Raw genomic sequence first — 24,874 nt, forward strand, 5'->3', positions numbered from 1 at the left:
TTCATTCATTTGAGTGGGGCAGCCTTGCTGGTTCCAGCTGGAGATGTGGGTTCAGACAAGCTGGAATTCGAACAGTTGGCTTCACTTTTGTTGGCATCAGCTCTAATGACCCAGACTACACTTTCCTTACCCCAGCTCTCAGGTCCTGGAAATCCAGGCTGACTGAGCTTCAGCACCCCTGCCCTGGCAAAGGATTAAAGGAGCATGTATGAAACAACTAAGCGTTCACACACAGTCCCCAGCAGCTACTTAAGTGGAAAAAGAAAGGACAACAAATGATCTGACAGCCTAGCTTCCATCTGTGTCTCCACCTGCTTTTCAAACCAAACCCCTAAAACCAGACTCTTTCTCTCCTCTTTCCATAGAAAGACACAATTAGAAGTTACTTTGCTCTTGAGTAGATTTCTCTCCCTCTGAACACTTTTGGCAAATGCTCTGCATCACCACTGACTTTTAAAAGCCCTTTTAATTGCTCTTTCAGCCTTTCTCTGATGCAATTCATCTCTAACTCTCAGACTAATTTTCAGCAAACACAAGCATCATTGCATCACTCCTCGGCTCCATGTAGTCAGTCACCATGATAAACAGGGAAGAAATAAATTTCTCCCACTGAATTATAATATAATTAGAATGTCAAAATTTAAGTCATTAGGGTCAATGCCCAAATGTGATCTTCCACCATTGAAGCAAGTTAAATGTCACCTACATGGCAAGATGCGATCATTGTCCAGGTCTTCCCCACCGAAAAAAAAACAACAACACAAAAATCATCCCTGAAATGCTGGTATCCCTTGTCTGACAATCATTCCTTTGTTAAGAAATTATTTTCTGAAAGGACCCAGTTAAAAGGCAATAGCACCATTTAGGCCGGGTGCAGTGGTTTACACCTGTAATCCTAGCACTTTGGAAGGCCAACGTGGACCAATCGCTTGAGGCCAGGAGTTCGAGATCAGCCTGGCCTACATGGCAAAAACCCATCTCTACTAAAATTACAAAAATTAGCCAGGCATGGTGGCGCATGCCTGTAATCCCAGCTACCTGGGAGGCTGAGGCACAAGAATCACTTGAACCCAGGAGGCAGAAGTTGCAGTGAGCCGAAATTGTGCCACTGCACTCCAACCTGGGTGACAGAGTGAGACCTTGTCTTAAAAAAAAAAAAAAAAAAAAACTCGCGGTGACTCACACTTGTAATCCCAGCACTTTAGGAGGCCGAGGCGGGCAGATCACGAGGTCAGGAGATTGAGACCATCCTGGCTAACATGGTGAAACCCCATCTCTACTAAAAATACAAAAAGTAACCAGGCATGGTGGCATGCACCTGTAGTCCCAGCTACTCAGGAGGCTGAGGCAGGAGAATCGCTTGAACCCAGGAGGTGGAGGTTGCAGTGAGCTGAGATCGTGCTACTGTACTCCAGCCTGGGCAACAGCGAGACTCTGTCTAAAAAAAAAAAAAAAAGGGCAATAGCACCATCTAAAATCATGTCATTCCCACAGCTAAAAGAGAATAGGGTTATGAGGCAATTAACACAATACAGATAAGTTTCTAAGTTTTGATGTAGCTAGAAAAGTGAGAATCAGAAACATGAGATGCTATCCATAAGAAGGACACCCATGTAGGGTCTAGAAGACACAGAGGGTATGTGAGCTTGCTTATCCAGGAGAAAGGCCCAGAAATGAACAGCAAAATTTGTTTTCATTATTTTGATTTGCCCAGCCAATGTCCCTGCACGGTATTTCTGTAGCACCGGAAAATGTCCCAGCACTGTTGGATAACATATGGCATTGCTTGGAACAAGGAAGAATTCATTCTCCTCTGATCTGGAAAATTTCGAACATGGTCCTAGGCCAGTGTTTGGTCTGAGGCGCTAAGCAAGAATAGTCAGAATAATCAGCTGAGGTGGCCACACAAACCCTGAGATCTGACAAGCAAGGAGAGAGCAACCATCAGGGAAGGGGGAAAATGCCCCAACCCACTTCATCAGCTGCTCGGCTCTGCTTAGGTCCAAGGCCTAGTTCAGCCTGAGGCTCTCTGCACATAGGCACATCTCCAGAGCTGAGGGTTAGGGCATCCAGCCTGGAGCATGTCTTCCTGGGTTGCCTCAGCTAACTCTGAGGGTGAGGGCACCAGACAACTCTCCCTCAGTGTCTGCCCCAGCATTCGCCTTCCTCTATGGCTTCTAGGCTTGAATGTTTTTCCTGGTGTGGAAGTCACATCTTCAAAATAATAAGTCAGGGAATACCCCAATATATGTTCTGTTTTTAAAAAGCTGTTTTGATAAAATCTTAAAATAATATAGTAACCTCCCAGCCGGTCTCTACCTCTGTACTTTCAAATCTCTCTCATTCTCTCAATCTATTCTATATGCAGTTGCCAAAATTCTTTTTTTGAGAAGCAAGTGAAGCAATTACTGTTGCGCTTTAAAACCTTCCATAGCTCCTAACTGCATTCTAAATAAAGTACAAACTCCTTACCTAGGACATTTAAGATTCTTGGTAATCTGGACCTAGTCTGCCTTCCCAGTGTTATTCTCACTATTTTTCTTCCTGTATTCTATGCTTCCAGCAGATGGAATACTGACTGATTTCCCTCCATGCCTTAGAATCCAATCTTGGTGACCCTGGTCACATAGACACCTGGACCTGCCCTTTTCTCTCCTCACCTCATGTCTAACTCAACAAATGAGAATTCCTCCAAAGAGATTTCTTTCATATTTCATTTCAGAAATAAATACTTCCCTCCTCTAAACTTCCATGGGAATTTGTCAGTACCTTTTCCATGTGTTTAATAAAGCTTTACCTTATTATGAGGTTAGTTAGGCATGTGCTTTATCTCTTCTACAAGGGAGTAAGCTTCTTAAAGTATCCATGCATTTATAGATATCCCATGAATATATTGTGAACAAGAGAACAATAACATTTATTTAGAGCTAGAATTGCTCTAAGGATATATTAGTATTCAGAGGACAGCAGCTCAGATAAAGTTATATTCTGATAGGGCAACATTCTGTATAAAGGGTGGGAAAATGAGGAAGCAGGAATCTAGCAGATAAGAAGCTTTTTGTTGCTTTCCAGAGATAATGTCACTGTTTCATACTCAATCACCTTCATTTATGAAACACTTTCATCACTTGGCTTTGAGACACCACAAGCTCCTGAGTCTCTCCTTCTCCATGTCCTTTGCTGTCCCTCCTCTTCTTCCCGGCCACCAAATATTAAGGGCCCTTGGGCTGACACCTTGACCTTCTCCTTTTTTCAACCACATTCACTTTTAGCATATTGCCTCCAGGCCCACGGCTTGAATCACATCTCCGTGGTGATAACTCCTAAATTGGTAGTTTGGATACCTTCGACTTACCTCCTCAGTTCCAAATCCTTCCATTTAATTGCTTCCTCAGCAACTCCACTTGGATATCTAATAGACATCTCAAATTTTGCTTGGCCGAAACAGAACTGACGATTTTATCTAGGAAAGCCACTCCTCCTTTACCCTTGTCCCTGTCTCAGTAAATGATGACATTCAGGTGTTCAGACTGAAAGTCTAAGTTAGCAACTTTGATTTTCCCATCTTCCTTGCCAAATCCATTCAGCCACCCCAACAGCTCAATCTTCAAAATATATGACAAACCTTTCCCTGTTTTCCCATCACCATCCTAGTCAGAGCCATCACCAAATCAAGCCTGACTTGCTTGGCCTCCTAACAGCTCCCCAGCTTCCCTGGCCCTCCTTCTACCCTCCCAGTCTATTAATACTCCATGCATCAGCCATACTGAAAGTTTTAAAATTTGAACAAGTCCCTCCCCTCCTTAGAACACTCCAAAGACATTCTGTCCCACTTAGAATAAAATCTGTACTCCTTATCAGGGTCAGTATGGCCCTATGCAACCAAGCCTCTGGCTATGTGTCACATCGCACTTCCTACTTTAAAATCTATCATCATACAATTTGGCCCTTATCAGAAATAATATTGACATTCCTGCAGCCATCTTCTGGCCGTTTTTGTTTTATCTTTTATTGGTTCAGAATTCAGACTAAGAAGAAGGATGCTATTCATTGGGTCTTCCCATAACCCAGAAAATACTTTTACTTAATTACTTATCGGACTGTCTTCCCTAGCTGGAATGCAAGCTCCATAAGGGTTAGGATTTTATCATCTTTAGTTCCTAGAACAATGTCTGGTATATAATAGTCCTTGATAAATACTTGAATGAATGAAAAAAGTGCGCAATCTTCCTTTCAATTATATTAAAAATATAATACAAAAAATAACAAAGTTTTCAGTAAAAAAAAAAACAAAAAAACAGGAGGTGAATTTTTTTACCGATGTTATTTTTCCACAGCCAAAGAAGTTTACAACCTAGGCAATAAAAAGACTAAAATTACATCAAGAAATAAAAATAGAATCCAAACATATCTATACACCACTACCACCCCTGGGCCTCTCACCTGGGTCACCGCATGGCTTCCTACCAGTTCTTCCTGCTTCCTCCCACACCCCAGAGTTCATTCTCCATACAGCAGCCAGTTTTCCTTTTAATGTATAAGGCAGTTCGCATCAGATCATGTCACTCCTCTCCTCAAAACCTTACAGTGACTCTCCTTCCAGAATAAAAGCCACATTCCTTACCAAGATCCCTGAGGTAGACTGGGATCTGGCCCCCATCTCTCTGACCTTAGCTGTTACTCCTCTGCCTCCTTCACTCTTGTTCAGCCACGTGGGCCTTCTAGTTGCTCCTCGATCAGGCCACAGATGTTCTTGCCTTAGGTCTTCCACACGGACCATCCCTCTGCCTGAAACTCTCTATGTGAGATAGCTGCCTGGTTGACTTCCTTGCCTCCTTTAAGTCTTTGCTGAAACTTTACCCCACCAGCTCACCAAGGCTCATTCTGGCCACCTTATTTCATACTGCCACTGGCCTCTCCTTCCCTCTTCACTCTTCATTTCCAATCCCCTAAATGACAAACCCTGCTCAAAATATTCCTCTTACTATAGCACACAGCACCATCCCACTTACAATATACTTTATTTATTTCTTATGTTTATTGCAGAATATTTCTCTTCCAACAACATGTGAGCCCCAGCTGGGCGAGGTGGCTCACGCCTATAATCCCAGCACTTTGGGAGGCCAAGGCGGGCAGATCACTTGAGGTCAGGAATACAAGACCAGCCTGGCCAGCATGGTGAAACCCCATCTCCACTAAAAATACAAAAAATTAGCCAGGCATGGTAGTGCATGCCTGAGTCCCAGCTGCTTGGAAGGCTGAGGCAGGGGAATCACTTGAACCCAGGAGGTGGAGGTTGCAGTGAGCCAAGATCACACCACTGCATTCCAGCCTGGGCAACAGAGCAAGACTCTGTCTCCAAAAAAAAAAAAAAAGAAAAGAAAAGAAAAGAAAAAAGAAAGTGAGCTCCACAAGAGCAGGGGTCATTGTCTCTTTTGATCATAAAGGTATTGTGAGTACCTGGAATACTACCTGGCACATAGTTATGTACCCAGTTGTTGAATGGATCGATTAATAGGAAGGAATAGATTTATTTCATTGTTTAAAATAAAAACAAACTAAATCAAAGCTTTGGAATAATGTCCTTTCATAAGAAATGTGTGCACACCATACCTCCATGAGGATGAGTCCTGTAACTGGGACTTGGAGGGGAGTAGAGCTGCAGCTGCGCTGTGAAGATCCAAACCACTCGGAAAATGTACTCAGTGAAGGGGTGCAGGGGCTTGACCACATAGGACAGTCTGGACACAGTCTAGATCAAGGAGTGATCAATAATCAGCATTATAGAATCAGCACCCCACATTGGGACTCAAAAGCATAGATTAATTTGTAGAAGATGGATGGCTCAACAGAGAAGATGAAATGAGAGGCCTGGAGCTTAGAGCTAAGCCATTCAGATATCAGCGTGCAGAATTCACTCAGAAATTCTCCCCTTCAAAATAGCAAAATTATGGATTCAATTATTTGGCATTTACCTCAAGGACTTGAATTTTTCTATGTTAGTACACATAGTATCTTGGGACTATTTTTTTTTTCTAAACTTTCTCATGCTTCCCTAAAAGACACAGTCCTGAATGACCACCATAGACAGTACTTCTAAATTGCAACAACCCCCATGAGAATCTTTCTTCTGCCCTCCATCCTAGCTAGACTCAGCTGTGATGGGCAGATAATGACTAATGAGGTGAATGGTTACGTGATGCTGTACTGAAGGAATAGTATATATATCCAACATTATATTTTCCTTATAAAATAAATATTTTCCCTATAAAATAAGCCTTAATGTTAAGGCTTAGCATTAGCATGTTACAGAGCAGCTGAGATTAAAGTTCATCTGAACCCAACTACCCATCTTACAGCTGAATCTTTTCTAGAAGGCCTTTACGCTTATAAGTAATAATTTGGCACTTTTAAAAATTGGGGGCAGGGCGCGGTGGCTCATGCCTGTAATCCCAGCACTTTGGGAGGCCGAGGCGGGCGGATCACGAGGTCAGGAGATGAGACCATCCTGGCTAACACGGTGAAACCGTGTCTCTACTGAAAATAAAAAAAATTAGCCAGGCGCGATGGCGGGTGCCTGTGGGCGGCTGAGGCAGGAGAATGGCGTGAACCCAAGAGGCGGAGCTTGCAGTAAGCCGAGATTGCGCCACTGCACTCCAGCCTGGGCGACAGAGCGAGACTCCGTCTCAAAAAAAAAAAAAAAATTGGGAAGGGGTCTGGGTTGAGGTACAAAGGCAGCCTTTCATACCTTAGTATAAGTCCAGCTTCCCAGAAGTTGTGCATATTTCCACTGAATGATGTATTTTACTCCAGAGAAGTTTGCAGATTTCCATCGTAATGTCATATTGTGGCTTCCAATGGAAGAAGCAAAGGGAGCAGTTGGAAGGTCTGCATTTTCTGGGGAAAAAACAAGATTTCACTCACCACGCACTCCTGTCCATCAGCGCAAGACAGTGTGTGCCTCTCTTATCTAGGGCTCTCCGTATTCTCTTGCTAAAACTGCATCTTGCCACAATAACTCACTTGAATAATCAATGGTATGCATATTCAGTTTATTTTAAAAAATCAATCAGTCAGTCTGTCAGTCTTTTTTCCACAGAATTTATTGTTATCTTTGAACACAGTATTTTTTTGTTCAGGTTTTGCTTTTACAGGCAGATGACACAGAGGGTTCTGAGCTGTCCAGTTTTCTCTTACAATACCACTCTCTTACAGGCGCGGGGAGCCAATGCTCAGAGCATGTCTGTGGCACAACAGAACCATCCATTATCCTGGGATGTGTACCCCAATATATTTCTGAAATTTTATACTCTAATTCTACTATTGCTGTGCATCTTAACAAGAAATTATTTTTTATATGTACAGAGCAATTGCCTTTACTCCAAAGGACACTATGATTGGCTGTTTCACATTATAAAATATTTCAGGACGTCTAAACATTAGACGTATTACAATTGGCAGCAATTTCTCAGGTGCTGCTTGCCAGGCATGGTACTAAGGGCTAGATTTCTGAATGGTATGTCACTGGGATGAAATGATTTTACTCTACTTTTTATATTTTTCCAAAATTGTGATGAATTTAATGCTTCTGCTTTCTTTTATAGAAACAAAATCAGCACTCTGGTTGAGAAAGCATGGTAAATTTGGTAGGGAGCTTAAAATGGTTAATTACAAACTCCTGGGACCTTACTCTGGTTAAGAGAAAATTGACGCAATTCTCATCATTACCAACACCAGACACGGACCAAATAAAGTCTATACTCCGTAATCCAGAAAAATCAAGGCCATTGTCATCCGAGGACCTAGCCCACAAAGAGGCCTAGCACAACCCTTCTCTGCTGATTCTTCTTTTTATAGTTCATTGTTGACTATTATAACTGAATAAGCAAAGCACAGCTCCATTTTCCTTCCCTTTCTTGTTGTGAGACTCTCAATAGCAGGAATTAGGTATGCTGTGGACACCTTGAAGGGGAGTCCAATGATGGAGTTGTCAGCAGAGTGAGGAAAAATAACCAGGAGGCATCAGAAATGACGAAAGTTGAGAACTGGGCAGATGTGATCAGTTATATAAGTACAAGTAAATGTAAATATCATAGCTAAACATAGACATATTTCAAAGCCATGGTGATACATATGAAAAAAAAAAGGTAAAGTAGGTTTATGCTAAAATATCAAGGCAAAGAGAGAGCCAAATGAAAAAGGGAAGCTAGACTGAGCTCCATCCTATTTTCAGTACATGGCACAGTGGGTAAGAAAAGGCTCTGTTACCAGGCAGCTGGGTTATAATTTCAGAGATATCCCTTACCAGCTATGTGGCCTCAAGCAAGTATATAAACTTTGTGCCTCAATTTTCTCACCTGTAAAATGAGGTTAATAATAGTATGTATAACTCTGAGGACAAAAGGAGCTAATACATATTAATTAATGAGAAAAGTGGCCAACTCATAAATGCCTAATAAAAAATAGCTATTTTTGGCCAGGCATGGTGGCTCATGCCTAGCTACTCAGGAGGCTGAGGCAGGAGGACTGCTTGAACTCAGGAGTTTGAGGTTACAGTGAGCTGTGATTGTGCCCCTGTACTCCAGCCTGGGTGACAGAGTGAGACTCTGTCTCTCTCTCTCTCTCTCTCTCATATATATATATATACACACACACATATACATGCATACATATTTTGTATATGCAAATATATATGTTTATTTATTTATTTATTATGTTATTAGCTATTTATTTAATATGTTATTAGCTATTATCATTTTCCATCATGTGAAAAGAGATATGGGAGGTATCTAAAATGAATATAGCATACTCACCAATAAATGACCTAGAAATCAGATGTGTTAAAGACAAATAAGGTCTTAGGATCATGGATGAAAGGATTCATTATAACAGACTATAGATATGGTCTTTAAGTACAAATGTCTTTATTTAGACTTGGTACATCTCATTTGTTAGTGGTACATAGACATTGATCCATAGCCAATGAGAAAATAAAAATAAAGCATTGATTACACTTGTATTCTAACAGAATTGTATAATTAAGTTGGCAATATAATTTTAGAATATAATAAAGGAATGTAAATAAAAGATTCCACACTTCCTCAGTTCTGGTGTCCTTAGTTTCTCAGAAATTTTTTTATGGTTCCCTGAACCAAAAGAATTCTCTAACAGTTTGACTTTTTAAGTAGTATAACTTAATAAGTATGTGTTAATAGTCAATTTGGTATCTAACAATTTGGTAGATATTTGAAACAAATAAGAAATTGAAAGATAAAACTGTATATTTATTTCATCTTTAAATAAAAGTAATTGCATACTAATGGGGCCTGTGTACCTGTTGGGCACTGCACAACTCCTCCAATCTTATGATCAGATTGGGTATCACCATCCAACAGATTTCACATATCTCTGTGTTTACCTTGAGTGTTTAAAATACTCCATGGCTCCTCATGAGATTGCTGTAATGGCCTGGAGCACATCAGTGCACAGCTTGGAAACCATAAAATATACATTTTATCCACAGCTAATTCCCGTGACACAGAAAAAAAAAAAATGTAATATCACTACCTCTCCACAGAAACGTCTAGGGTGTCTTTTGTGGGACACTAAAGGGCAGAAGCAAATCAGAACAGCAAGATAAGTTTCCCCTTCCGATTTCCATCAGCCACTGAGAGCAAGGAACAAGCCACTGAGTCAAGAACTACAACATATGGAAGAGCCAAGCATCCTTCAGACTTAAGGGAACTGTCTACAGCTCGGTGGGAGGATGCCCTAGGGAATTCTGGAAATGATATCTGCTGACATCCAAGCCATGACTTATCAAAGCGCTGGCCTTTTAGAAACTACTGGAGAGTTAACACACTAAGGCAAAGCTACTTTGACATGCCCAACCTACGCTGAAATCAGGCAGAGGGAGCTGATAAACACCCAAGCCCCCTACTTGCTCAAAATCTAACACTGAGAAGCATACCTTCTGTACCTTTTACAAATTTCTAGAGCCTTTTGGGGAGTCATACACACAGTACGCACTCTATAGGATAACTTTTAGCTGAATAATGAAAGGTACATTCAATACAATATGCCTATACTTTCCAGTCATTAAAACATACTGCCCAAAGTAATTTACAGATTCAATGCCATCCCCATCAAGCTACCAATGACTTTCTTCACAGAATTAGAAAAACTACTTTAAAGTTCACATGGAACCAAAAAAATGCCCACATTGCCAAGTCAATCCTAAGCCAAAAGAACAAAGCTGGAGGCATCACGCTACCTGACTTCACATTATACTACAATGCTACAGTAACCAAAACAGCATGGTACTGGTACCAAAACAGAAATATAGACCAATGAAGAGAACAGAGCCCTCAGAAATAATGCCACATATCTACAACTACCTGATCTTTGACAAACCTACAAAAACAAGAAATGGGGAAAGGATTCCCTATTTAATAAATGGTGCTGGGAATACTGGCTAGCCATATGTAGAAAGCTGAAACTGGATCCCTTCCTTACACCTTATACAAAAATTAATTCAAGATGGATTAAAGACTTAAACGTTAGACCTAAAACCATAAAAACGCTAGAAGAAAACCTAGGCAATACCATTCAGGACATAGGCATGGGCAAGGACTTCATGTCTAAAACTCCAAAAGCAATGGCAACAAAAGCCAAAATTGACAAATGGGATCTAATTAAACTAAAGAGCTTCTGCACAGCAAAAGAAACTACCATCAGAGTGAACAGGCAACCTACAGAATGGGAGAAAATTTTTGCAATCTACTTATCTGACAAAGGGCTAATATCCAGAATCTACAATGAACTCAAACAAATTTACAAGAAAAAAACAAACAACCCCATCAAAAAGTGGGTGAAGGATACGAACAGGCACTTCTCAAAAGAAGACATTTATGCAGCCAAAAAACACATGAAAAAATGCTCATCATCACTGGCCATCAGAGAAATGCAAATCAAAACCACAATGAGATACCATCTCACACCAGTTAGAATGGCGTTCATTAAAAAGTCAGGACACAACAGGTGCTGGAGAGGATATGGAGAAATAGGAACACTTTTACACTGTTGGTGGGACTGTAAACTAGTTCAACCATTGTGGAAGTCAGTGTGGCGATTCCTTAGGGATCTAGAACTAGAAATATCATTTGACCCAGCCATCCCATTACTGGGTATATACCCAAAGGATTATAAATCATGCTGCTATAAAGACACATGCACACGTATGTTTATTGCAGCACTATTCACAACAGCAAAGACTTGGAACCAACCCAAATGTCCAACAATGATAGACTGGATTAAGAAAATGTGGCACACATACACCATGGAATACTGTGCAGCCATAAAAAATGATGAGTTCCTGTCCTTTGTAGGGACATGGATGAAGCTGGAAACCATCATTCTCAGCAAACTATCGCAAGGACAAAAAACCAAACACTGCATGTTCTCACTCATAGGTGGTAATTGAACAATGAGAACACATGGACACAGGAAGGGGAACATTACACACTGGGGCCTGTTGTGGGGTGGGGGGAGGGTGGAGGGATAGCATTAGGAGATACACCTAATGTTAAATGATGAGTTAATGGGTGCAGCACACCAACATGGCACATGTATACGTATGTAACAAACCTGCACAATGAGAACATGTACCCTAAAACTTAAAGTATAATAAAATAAATAAATAAATAAATAAGAGAGAAAAAAAAAACAGTGGCATTCTCTGACATCAAGTCTGCTCAGGATGTACATTTGTCTGTCATTAAGAGAGAAGTGAGTGTACCTACTGAACTTGAGGACAAAATCTGGTCCTAAACATTAGTCATGTACTGTTTACTCTGTTTTGTTCTGAAAGAAGAATCTTGCTGAATTTTATCAGAATGGCCTATACGTTTGAAATTATTGAATTCTCTAAACAGATATTTTTGATCATATTGAGATGCAGAAATCAAGATGTTTTGAGAGGTGTTTCGTTATCTTTACATAAGTACAAGTCACTAGAGTGGTGCAGCCTATTTTTTAAAAGTCGTGTGTGTCCTCTTACCCAGTACTTCCTCTTCATATGCACCTTCCGCGCTGCTACAGCCAACCTCACACGACTCCCGCTGTGGAAGACAGGGAGCATGACAGTCAGGGCAGCCTTGATACTGGTTTTGCTGATAAGCTTCAACTAAATTTTAAAATCCGAATGCCTAATATGCAAGTATATCTTTGACCAATATACGAGTAAATCTTTGAAATTGGAGTGCCTAATACGCAAGTACATCTTTATGTCAACTATTTCCCCTGCAGTAAAATTCCCACTTGCTAGACTGGCATTTCCCAAACTTTTGACCATGCTCCATAGCAAAAAATAATTTAACAAAACAACTTAGTACACACATACATGTTGAAAAAAAGATTCCTGAAATGATCCTTACTTTTCCCTCCATTTTTAGAAGTTTTATTGAAATATATTCACCTGCCATAAACTCACTTATTTAAAGTACACAGTTCAGTGCTGTTAGAATATTCAGAGTTGTGCAATAATCACCACAATCTAATTTTAGAACATTTTCGTTGTCCCCAAAAGAAACCCCTTGTCTCTGATGTGCTCTTATATGTACAATGATATTCTATTCTATTGTTTCATTTTGTTTAATGTGACTCTTGGTTGGCTGAATTGATTTGACGACCCTCTAATGTGTCACATCGTATGGTTTGAAAAAACACTGAGCTTAGCAGTACAATTATCTGCTTGCCATTTTGGTCAATGTTTTAATGAGCTTAAAATCTAAAACTTTAGAGTAAAATGATGCTTAGGGATTACCTATTTATTTTATATATCCCGGTCTTCCTTGGAAAATTAAAAGTTGACTATAAATTTGTAGAGTAGTTGAATATTTCAATGAATATCTTTATACCAATGCTGAGTTTTAAAATCTATGAAAACTTAATGATATTTACATTTTATCTCATTAATGAAAAATACAGTACATAATTTGATGACTGAAACACAAATTTCCTGCAACTCTTAACAGATGCATTAACATCAGCTACAAAACACACGCACACATACTTGCAGAAAAGGCGCATATTGTAAAACTACAACACAATCATGATCAATCTTCCTGTTGTCTTTCAATTTGTAACTATAATACCTAGGACAACATGCTATTGTTTCTCATGGTAATAGCGGAAAGCAGGCACAATACATTTGCCCTAAAAAGAAGAGCTATAACTTGCAAACATGAACAGTTCAATGATTGATCTGCATACTAAAAGGAAGGGTGCCTGATAAGCCCAGGTTTGCTTAGGTAAGGATTAATTTAAATACCTCAGTTTGGGTTTGGAATTATTTAATTTCAAGATTTAGTATACGTTTCGCATCCTGTTTACATATTTTAGTGAAGCCTTCAACATATTTATTAACTGCAGAGAATAAACAAACCAATTTACAGCAAAATTATTATATAACATGAGGGGTTTTTTTCCAAAAAAGAAAACTGAGGAGAAGAGACGAGATGTATTTGGAAATACAGATTATTTTGAAATATAGGTAGTCTTGACAATCGGAGAAATTGTGGTCCTGTTTTTTCTGATATTTTCAGGGGAAATCGATAATAAAATTCCCATCCTTCTGGGAGTTTAAAAGTTATCTCAAGTGGAGGCAAAGCTAACAACTATGTTTCCTTCTCTCAATCTCTCTCTCTCTCTCTCTCTCTCTCTTTCTCTCTCTCCCTCCCTCCCTCCCACTCCCTCCATCCCCCCACTCCTTTCACCTCCCTTCACCCCGCCCTGAACCATGGTGGCAATTCAACATTGGACTTCAAATAAAGTTATCCAGTGTTTCTCAAGCTTGAGTTGCCTAGAGAGAATCTAAAGATGGTTGGATTTAAGGAATTTACAGAATCTGAGCCTGAAGCCTCTGGATGGGACATTCATGTGCAATATTCCACGTTACTGAGCTGCCATTCCCACAGTGGAGGCCAAGTATACTCTTCCAGGGGCTACATCAGCTTGCTCTCTCCATTCCCCCACATTCCCATCTTCCTCATCGTAGTCAGTCCATCTTTATTGTCCCTCTGGCTCCATCCTTGGTTTCCCAGACTGGCACACAGGCTGCCAGTGCCCTTTCCAGCTTCTGTAACACTAGGAAGCCTCGCCCACTGCCCTCCATATGAACTGAGGCATTGTTCCCTTAAAAATTATTCATTCATTCATTCAAGAATATTTGAACAATTGGTCTTTTTCATGCCAAGCATGGTTTTGGGATCTAAGAATATGACAGTAAGCAAGAAAGTTAAACTCCCTGCCTTACAGGACTTCCCTTAGAAGGAGGTAGATAATAACTGAGTGACAAATTTTTAAAAAGAAAAAATAATTCTGATAATGAAAATTGCTAGGACGAAAATAAGTCAAAGGCACAGGTATAACTAGGCAGAGAAGGAGACTTTATTAGGGTGATCCAAGCCAAGACTTCAGTCATTAGGAGGAGCTGGGCTTGCAGAGATCTGGGCAAAAGCAGAAGCAACAGCACGATGAAAACTTTGAGGCAGGAATGTGTCTTCTATGTCAAGAAAGAGGGAAAGGTCAGTGTGGCCAGCACAGAGACCAAGGGGAGAGTGTGAGATGAAGTCAAGACAGGCAGGCAGTGGAGCTGGTAGACCTTTGTATTTTGTAATTTTTTTCCAAAGAGCAGTAAAAAGCCATTGAAATGTTTCAGGTACAATAAGATCAATTGGCTATAATAAGATCTATTTTGACTATTTTATATTACATATATAAATATATATGTATATATATTCTTTTGTTTCATTCTATATATAGCTATATAGCCAAAGGCCAAGATGCAATGATAAGATCTAATTTGTGTTTTAATTATCAGGGACAAGCCATCTCACTAGCCATCGTCATTTTCCAAGTTCTATTTCACTGAGCTATCACTTTCAAGATTATTCTTTCCAAGAAATATGAATTGCAAAAATGACAAGCTTCCTACGTTCAAACATCAATGAGTAAGGAGTTTGATTTCCTAAAGGTGTGGATAACTGAGGTGATAGATAGATAGATAGGTACATAGATAGATAGACAGATAGATAGATAGATAGATAGATAGATAGATAGATAGATAGATATACACATAGCATGTATTCCTGTTCAGTTCTACTTTATTTAAAGTGAAACATTTTAAAGTGTAAAATAGCAAAGTATAAAGAGAAAGAATAGTTATACAAGTTATAGCACTGAGAGGAAAGATTTACACTATATAATCACAGAAAACTGAGCAGCATAATGATTAACAAAGAATTAGCACATTACAGATCTAATCCTGGGCTGCTTCGATGCTTTAAAGGCTCTCTCTCCCTGATTTTCCTGACACTGGTACATTTATCCTAGGGACTATTCTTTGGGGGTAATTTTGCTTTCATCACATAAAAGGATTTGCAGGCAATTTTTTTTTCTATCTCAATGAGGAGAGACCTTTGTCTCTTTACATATGGGTGACTTTTCTCCTCTGTTTTCTGTCTCTCTTCTTAGCCAACCCTCACCTCCACCCATTCCCAAGAAAAATTGCTCAGATGCAATTTTTATAACCAACCAGTAACAACTGAGAAAACATGCCAATTTAATTTTTTGTTTGTATTTTTGCTCTCTATTAAGAGGGAATTTTTACTGTTTTACTAATGAAGGATAATGTATACTCCTTCCTCAGGCTTCTGGTTACCAGTTTCAAGGATATTTAAAAAAGAATACAACATAGGTTTTAAAGTTTTTTTTCTTTAGGGGACAGTCGTGCTATGTTTCCCAGGATGCTCTCAAACTCCTGACCTCCAGCAATCCTCCTACTTGAACCTCCGAAGTAGCTGGGACTACAGGTGCGCACCACCATACCCAGCCAACATAGGTTTTAAACTGATAAATAATGTAGCTTCTTCATATCATCTATTGTCAAATAACCTTATTTTGAAGGGATGAAATACAGGACAGGTAAGTTCAGCTGAAGACTAAGTAGGAAACATCAAAACGTCAAGGTCTCTTTGAAAGAGAGAAAATCAAGTGTAGCAGAGGTTGCTTAGAGCACCATAAGGACACCTGGGCAGGGCAGTGTGAGACATTACTTACCACTGGGAGAAGGGGTGGGTAGAAGCTGTCTTGCAAAATGTTGGCAAAGGATTTTGTTGCACAAGAAAGAAAATTACGGCCAGGCTTGGTGGCTCATGCCTGTAATCCCAGCACTTCGGGAGGCTGAGGTGGGTGGATCACTTGAAATCAGGAGTTCGAGATCAGCCTGGCCAACATGGCAAAACCCCATCTCTACTAAAAATACAAAGTTAGCCAGGCATGGTGGCACATGCCTGTAGCCCCAGCTACTCAGAAAGTTGAGGCAGGAGAATCACTTAAACCTGGGAGGCAGAGGTTGCAGTCAGCTGAGATTGCACCACTGCACTCCACCCTGGGTGACAGAGTGAGACTGTGAGAAGAAAGAAAGAAAAGAAAGAGAGAGAAAGAGAGGGAGAAAGAGAGGAAGAAAGCAAGAAAGCAAGAAAGTAAGCAAGCAAGCAAGAAAGTTGCAATTAAAGGATTCTCTTTTCATGTCCTATATTTAATGATAGAGCACTATACATTGTGGGGAAGAAAATGGAATCAGCAGAGATATCTCTGAATGTGCCTCTTCCTTCTCTCCCCTCCATTACCCCAACTCCAACTCTGCCCAGGGTCCAGGGATTATAACCTCCCAAACCAGATTAGAGTAATACATATGCATATGGTGAATGTGTGTGTATGCACATAGGAACATATATGTTATATACATGCACATAGATACATAAAACAGTAAATATTTGTGCCAAAATGGAATTTTACAGTCATCTGTATACTCAGAGTAATAACACTTTGAGGAAGAATGTCTCAGAGCACTGAGAATACTTTAGGTTTCTTCACCCCTATTTTAAAAGCTTTTTAGAGACCAGAGATGAAGACATGTGGCTTGATTACATCTTTTTTGTGATTGCCAACTCACCTCACAAACGGTGGCATAAGTATCATTCTGCATAGAAAAAAAAAAGACTACTTAAAATCTTGAAAGTTGTAAATAATTTTAGTGACACTGAGCTGTACAATCATTTCAAATTAATTTATTGCCCCACCATTGATAAACAACCAAAAAAACAACAGAAACAAGGGAGCCCAGAGCAGGACCCCCTGTCTAGGCAGGACACTGTATAAGCAGCTCTAAAAATTAAGCTGGAAAAATGGGAGAATATGATGTCCACCAGAAAAATCTCAGCGGGCTGAGGTAATCTGTGGCGGACCAAGTTAAGAGAGTGAAGGAGTATTTGCAAATGCCAAAGGTAAATAGAACAGGAAATGAAAACCACCAATAGCTCTTGCTAGCAAAGGACAGCAGATTCCTCTGCCCATGCTGGCCCCTGCAGCAGCCACACAGCCTCCTGGATTGTTTCCCAGCAACAAATGGTGCTTCCCATTCATTCCTTCAGCAAATGTTGACTGAGCAGCTGCTATATGCCCTGCACTGTATTCAGTGCAAGAGATAACAATCTAAAAAAGACAGACAGCATCCTGCCCCAACACAGCTTACATGTTGGGATAAAAGATACTAAACACACAACTAGACAAATTATTTGTTTGAGTTGCAATTTCTGAGAAATATTTACTAGCCACTAAGTCCAGATAGCACATGCTGTACCTTTTGGTAACTTCCATTCTGTGAGGCACTCAGTCACAAATGGGAGAGTGGGCATAGGTAACTGCTATAATAGAACTTTGCAAGGACACACTATATAAGTAAAACTATGAATATACTCTAAAAACTATGTATATAAAAAGAGGTTAATGCATTATTTAAATCTCAATGTTATAATTTAACTCATTAATAGAAAATGACATTAGGATTCCCCAGCATTACCACAATTCTTATTGATTTAACCCCTGACCTGAACAACCTAAACAAGGGAACCCACTTTTAAAAGGCAAAATTCTTAATCATGTGATCAGAGTAGTTATAACACAACAGGCTCTATCTTTAGGAGAAAGATTCTGTTATTATCCTAAAATGGATGAAGAATGTAAAGTACCAAGGGGTTAAGTACCTTAAGTTACACATTGAGTGGCAAAAGCCAGGCTACATAATAAAATGAAAAATAAAGTATCTGGGGATGTATTTCCTACATAAAGGGGAGTAAACCAGGTGTTTACGGCCCTGAGTTAGACACCTACTATATTTCCTGCATAGAAATTTTGAACATGACCTACGGCCCTGGTATCCAAAATGTGGTCTGGGAACCACCAGCATTGCAACACCTGGGAGCTTGTTACAAGTGCAGAATCTCAGGCTCCACCCAAGACCTATTGAATCAGAATCAGCATTTTAATAAGATCCCAGATAATTGCACATTAAAATTTGAGAAGCATAGGCCTAGGAAATTTAACAAATACCGGACATTCTACTAAAAAACATTTATAGTTTTGGAGTGATTGAACATCCCTGGGTTCTGTTATTGGCAATAACCTTCCGTGACCTCTAGTCACATTAAAAATGTTAATCTCAATCTCTTTTCCATTACTATGTATTATCCAGGCTATTGGTTTTTTAGTTTTGTTTTGTTTTGTCTTAGGGTCAAGCAAACTAGTTGAAAGCCAATGGAAATGCAAATGGGAATCCTCTTACACAAATTTCCTCTTGAAAGAAACATCAGTATCAAAATAGAAACCTAATTAATACTTACACACTTTAAAGCACAGTTTTTCTGATCTACAGAGTTCCAAAAGTGACATCCTTGGATACACTGCAAGAGACAATAACAGACAATGGTGAGTGATTGAAGAAATGTGACTTTTTCTTGTCACCTGAAAGTACAATGTAGTAACAAAAGGCATCACTCTGTGTTTTAGAAATAGAAACCTACCAAGAAACCTGAGGCCTCCAAAGGATCCAGGATTTTGGGATTCCAAACAGAGCTGTCCTATCTACAGGTAGAACAAGGCTTGTGGCTCACTGCAGGGCAGCAGAGTTGCTGAGTGGAGTTAAGCCTGGCATGTGCAGGCCTAGAAGCCAGAGAACAGCCAACCTTCAGGGAAGACACCGTACACTGGGTAGTTGTCAAAGGTAAAGCCCAGGACAATGTGGCATTGGTATATCCTGGGTCCCTAAGATGTCCTCACATATCAAGCAAAACTCAAAACTGGTGATTCAACCAGATGGTAGCATGTCAAAACCTAAATAGGTAGACAGTTTGGGGAGTCGGCTGCCTACTAGCACCTTTCACCCCACAGCTGCCCTGAAAACCCTGAGTTGCCCTGACCTGCTATCAGACAGATTTGATATATTTCTTCTTACCTTACTTAATTCATCTGTACCTGTCTTGACCATTCCTTCCACAGGCCACGGTGGCACCTGGATTCCTTTTTCTTACTTCCTGCTCAGTCTCCTTTGCCATCTCTTTTTGCCTCTCTCCACCCCTTTGGTGTTTGTGTTCCATCTTCAGCTTTTTCTCCTCTCACTCTTCTAGTTCTCCCGGAGCGAGTTCATCCCCTACCTCAGCTTCAAGTGATCTGGATGTTGATATCCCCCAAACTTCTAACTGCAGCTGAGTCTCCTTCCTGAGCTCCAGACCCAGATATCCACTGGCTCATTAGATGTCTCCATTTAAGTTCCTACAAGCACTTCAGATCCATCATGTGGAATTCAATTCCTTACTTTCCATCCTCAAATTTGCTCTTTCTCCTGTGTTTCCCATTAACGCGTTACATTCTCCTGAGTTGTCCAAGCCTGGAACCAGGGTGTTTTCTTCTCTCACCCCACTCTCCCCTCTCATGGAAAACCCATCACGAAGCCCTATTGACTTATCTGGTCATTAACTAAAATCCATCTGAGTTAATCACTCACTGCCTCAATTTTCTGTTTTGCCATTTACCACTTGCCAAAAACCTCAGGGAGGACCCCTCTTGTTCCCACATTTGGAGTGATCTTTTTGAAACAAAACCTGGTTACACTCTTATCTAAAACTCTGTATGTCTTTCCATCATCTTGTGAGTTAAGACCAACTTAGCAAGCATGGCAGACAAGGCCCTTCGTAATGTGGCTCCATGTAACTTGGCAATTGGTATGTAACTTGGCAATGGGTCTTCCACCTCCCTACCCTCTATACATGTACCCCAATTTCCAAGCAAGCTGAAATACTCAGTTTCCTTAACAACTTAGGCTACTTCACACCTTTGTGTCTTGACAAAAAGGGCCTTCTCTGATCGATAGGCTTTTTCCCCTCTAGTCCATCTGGAAAACTCTTCCTCTTTCTAGTTTTAGTTTGAAGTCCTTGCAGGCAAGTGAGGTGCCTTTTACTCTTGTGTATTCTCTTTTCACTCCTTACACACACCACAATTCTGGTTCTGATGACGCTGTCTGGCCATAATTTTATGCATATGTCTGTCTCTCTGGTTTTAAGTATGCATCTCAAAAAGGTTGAGAGTCCTTTTAAACAGAGACCCTATTTTTTTCATTGTTAAGTTTCTAGTTCCTGGCACAGTGCCTTGTGCATGCTTACACCTTAAGTCACTAAACACTTGTTAAACAAATGAATACATGTGCAGAACAGTAATAAAACCATAAAATGTCATTGTTAGAATATTGGAGACGATCTCAAATAACACATAATAAAACTAAATCTCAGAAAAATTAAGTAATTTGTCCAAAGCCACACAATTACATAGAGACAAAATCATGCACTTGGATTGGTCCTGTGCTATTTCCACTTCAACACACTTCATTTTTAGATAAATTCAGATTTCTCATTATTTTCAATTTGTCTTCTTCCAGCAAGGATAAATAAGATTTTACTTAGCAATTCTTACTGTGATAAAATCTGATCATTGTCCCTTCATTATCAACACAAACATTGTAATATTCCTGACAACTGAAGAAATTACTTACCGGTTCACTCAGATTATGTGGTGTGCCAAGGTCAAGCTGCTGGCCCTGAAATGAAGAAGGAGGTAGTAAACACCAGCCATCAGTACTGGGTTCCGTGTAACTAACACACCTTTTAAAAAAGCTTCCTGAAATAACGTTGCCTCCTCCGCATTTTGTAACTCTAAAGTAAAGAGCCAAATGTTTTAGAGGCATTAAATTCATCACTACCAGACAAAATGCTGGTGCAAATTATAGATATAATGTCTTAAGAACTTTGCAGGTACTACAAAGGTGGGAGTAAGAATGTGGCTATAGGGAGAGAGTCTCATGCAGAATTAAATAATCCTGTGGCATTGGTCAGTTAATCAAGTCAAAGGACTCCTAGGTGAGTGATGAACTGTGTTCAGACTTTTCCTTTTTAAAATTAAGAGCAGGGAGAAAATGCAAATTGGTATGTAGTAAAACATAAGATTACTCTTTTATGGCTCACATACAGATTTTAAGAACTTTTTTATACTGGAGGAAAATAAAAGAAATAGGAACTAAGGACAGACATCTATAAATTGCTCGTTATCTCTCTGGTCATAATTTGAATAGAGTCCTTCATAAACAAGACAGTTTACAAAGGATGGCAATCAGATAATCCGGGCCATCAGATAATCAGATAAGTACCCACATAGTGTTCTGTGCTTGGTAGAGAGAAGAGAGCAGCATTCTATCACTGAGCTCACTGAGCATGCTCCTCCTTTCTATCCATTTGGCTCTTCACTCCATCCTCAGCACCTGGAACACTGCCTGCTAGAAACAGGTGTTCAATAAATACTGATGTGCTAAAGGAGTAAATCCATTAATTCAAAGTGGTTTCCCACGTAAGGATGTTCCAAAAGTCCCTTGAAAACATTATCCAATGGCTTAATATTGTGTGGGTTGACTTGAAAAGTAATCAGACTCAAGAACCAAAGAACAAATGTTGCCTATTTTTTTCTTTAATTTGAAGCATGAGTGAGGATTCCTTTAAACTCCACCGGTTATATTTGTAGGAAAAGAAGAAGGATGATTATTGGCTTTTGTTTTTAGATAATAAACATTTAGATAGTAAGAATTCTATCTGTTAGATGAATTTTGCAACCGAGTGCTTAATAGTACTTTCCCTAACCGGTTATATTTGTAGGAAAAGAAGAAGGATGATTATTGGATTTTGTTTTTAGATAATAAAGATTTAGATAGTAAGAATTCTATCTGTTAGATGAATTTTGCAACCGAGTGCTTAATAGTACTGTGTTTTCATGATTTTGTTCAAAAGTTGGTTGAATCGCAAGCAAATAAAAATCAGGTGAGAGATAATGAGTTGAAAATTGAATCTTTTCCTACCCCTTCAAAAATGCATGTTAACTCATAAAAGCAAAAGGGTGGATGCTGGGTAGACTTTGTGTTCCATTTTAAACAGTAGGAGAGCAGAGATATTTCTTGATGATCACAGTCACATTGTAACGGTAGTGAGTCCTCATGGCTCTTCTCAGTAGTAAATTTAACGGGCTGAGTGAAATGACCATCAAATGGTCTTGGGCAGGGTAGCCTCACAGTCAGGTCTAAGGGTTTCTAATGAGGCAGATTTTGTCAACACTCTTCCCTAATCTCCACTCATTCCCCATTCTTCTCCTCACAAGTACAATAGCTAACATTTATTGAATTATTGCTATGTTTCAGGCACTCTTATAGGTGTTTTACACTAAATCTCATTGAATCATCTCAGCAACCCTATAAGGTAGCTGCTATAATTAACCTCATTTTACAGCTGGGGCACAGGGAAGTTTAGTAAATTACCTGGATTAGGATTTGAAGGGGGCAGAGTGATTGATTCCAGAACCTGTGCTCTTAACCGGATGCCTTCCATAATCTCCACCAAAATCACATTTTTCATTTTGAACATTAGGATCCCCGCTGGTTTGCCTTAGCTCCAACTACTCCAATTATCTGCTTCCAATAGTCAAATTCAGTCCCAGATCTCAAACTTTCTTAACCTAATACCCACTTCTTGACATAAGCTTTTCTATTCTGCCCACCTCAGCCAGAACTAATCTCATTCTTTACTTCCTACCCTAATAAATGTTGTGGGGTGGGGGGAGGGGGGAGGGATAGTATTAGGAGATATACCTAATGCTAAATGACGAGTTAATGGGTGCAGCACACCAACATGGCACATGTATACATATGTAACAAACCTGCACGTTGTGCACATGTACCCTAAAACTTAAAGTATAATAATAATAAAATTTTAAATAATAATAATAATAAATGGAACAGAGCAGAATGATCTGTATTTTAATTCCACATGATATTTGCTCCCAATGTGATATTCTCAAAGTTACCTGTGCCATCTAAACTTAGTGGTCATATCCGGGACATAAGTAGGATAATACTTAATTCATAAGCTTCTGTGAAGATTCAATTAAATGCAATAATTATTATAGTGCAGTGCAGGCACTTAGAAATGTATTAGTAGTATTATGTCCCAACTTGCTGTTAACAGCCTTTTGCATACATATCTTTGGTTAGTTAAACAATAATATCCTCAGATAAATTTGATGTATAAGATTAGAGGTATATTTTCTCTTTCAATTTTGAGATTTAATAATGCATTCTTTTCTAGAAATTTATCCATTTACATCCAACCAACAATTCATGAAAATAGAAGTTTACCTGTACTTTTTCCAACTATAAATGTTTTTATCTTTGCCAATTTGATAGAAGAAAAATTGATAATTTATTTTTATTCTGCAATTCTGTGGTTGCTGTGAGGTTGAATATCTATCACATGCTTTTTAGCCATTTTTATAATATATATTATATATTATATTGGAATATATGAATTGGAATACATATTATATTGGAATTATATATATTATATTGGAATATATATATATATAGGAAATATATATATATTTCCAATACCTTTTGGGGTACAAGTGGTTTTTGGTTACATGGATAAATTATATAGTGGTGAAGTCTGAGATCTTAGTGCACCTGTCACCCAAGTAGTATACATTGTACCCAACATGTAGTTTTTCATCCCTCACTCCTCTCCTTCCCTCCCCCTTCTGAGTCTCCAAAGTCCATTATACCACTCTGCATGCTTTTGTGTACCCATAGCTTAGCTACCACTTATAAGTGAGAACATACGGTATTTGGTTTTCTATTCCTGGCCAAATAATGGCCTCCATAGAATAATGGCCTCCAGCTCCATCCAAGTTGCTGCAAAGACATTATTTCATTCCTTTTTATGGCTGAGTAGTATTCCATGGTGTATATATATCACATTTTTTTATCCACTCATCAGTTGATGGACACTTATACTTCTTTTTTGAAGTGGCTGTTTATATTCTAAATTCATCTTACATGCTTTTATGTGTATCAGGGATTTTTTCTTTAAAAACATTATTTATCATGTGTAATACTTTTTTTCCACTTTTTGGCTTTGCAGTTATTGTATTCTGTTGTCATAACAGTTTAAGTTTCTAAGTAGTCAAATTTATTGATAATTTCTTTTTAGGGAGTCTAAATTTTTTAATTAGGCTTCTTAAGGCATTTCTACTTCAAGATTACAGAAACAGTCACCCCAATTTCTTCTAATATTTTTATGAAGTAAACACTTGCTTTTTTTTGTTTATTTGTCTGTTTGTATTTAAGTAAACCTTTCTGTTTTTGTTTCTTAGAAACAGAGTCACCCAGGCTGGAGCACAGTGGTGTGATCACAGCTGACAGCATCCTCGACCTCCCTGCTCAATCAATCCTCCCACCTCAGCCTCCTAAGTAGCTGGGACTACAGGTGCATGCCACCACGCCTAGCTAATTTTTGTATTTGTTGTAGAGACAGGAGTCTCACCATGTTGCCCAGGCTGGTCTCAAACTCCTGGGCTGAAGGGATCTGTCCGCCTCAGCCTCCCATAGTGC

At 39.3% G+C, this 24,874-nt stretch overlaps 1 protein-coding gene across 3 annotated transcripts in view; it reads right to left on the bottom strand.

Annotated features, from left to right (window-relative positions):
- ROS1 (ROS proto-oncogene 1, receptor tyrosine kinase) overlaps positions 1-24,874 on the bottom strand; it is a 138,744-nt gene that overhangs the window by 110,199 nt on the left and 3,671 nt on the right. For 2 of the 3 annotated variants that reach the window (XM_034962754.3, XM_034962753.3), the window contains exons 2-7: positions 20,945-20,989; positions 18,744-18,803; positions 17,018-17,044; positions 12,059-12,119; positions 6,749-6,897; positions 5,614-5,752 (exon numbers count right to left, since the gene is read on the bottom strand). In XM_034962754.3, coding sequence (XP_034818645.3) covers positions 5,614-5,752; positions 6,749-6,897; positions 12,059-12,119; positions 17,018-17,044; positions 18,744-18,803; positions 20,945-20,989 — 481 coding nt within the window. The remainder of the gene's footprint in view (positions 1-5,613; positions 5,753-6,748; positions 6,898-12,058; positions 12,120-17,017; positions 17,045-18,743; positions 18,804-20,944; positions 20,990-24,874) is intronic. The other variant, XM_063605435.1, reaches the window with a different exon arrangement.

The sequence above is a fragment of the Pan paniscus genome, chromosome 5 (genome assembly GCF_029289425.2).
Source record: "Pan paniscus chromosome 5, NHGRI_mPanPan1-v2.0_pri, whole genome shotgun sequence".
Taxonomy (NCBI): Eukaryota; Metazoa; Chordata; class Mammalia; order Primates; family Hominidae; genus Pan; species Pan paniscus.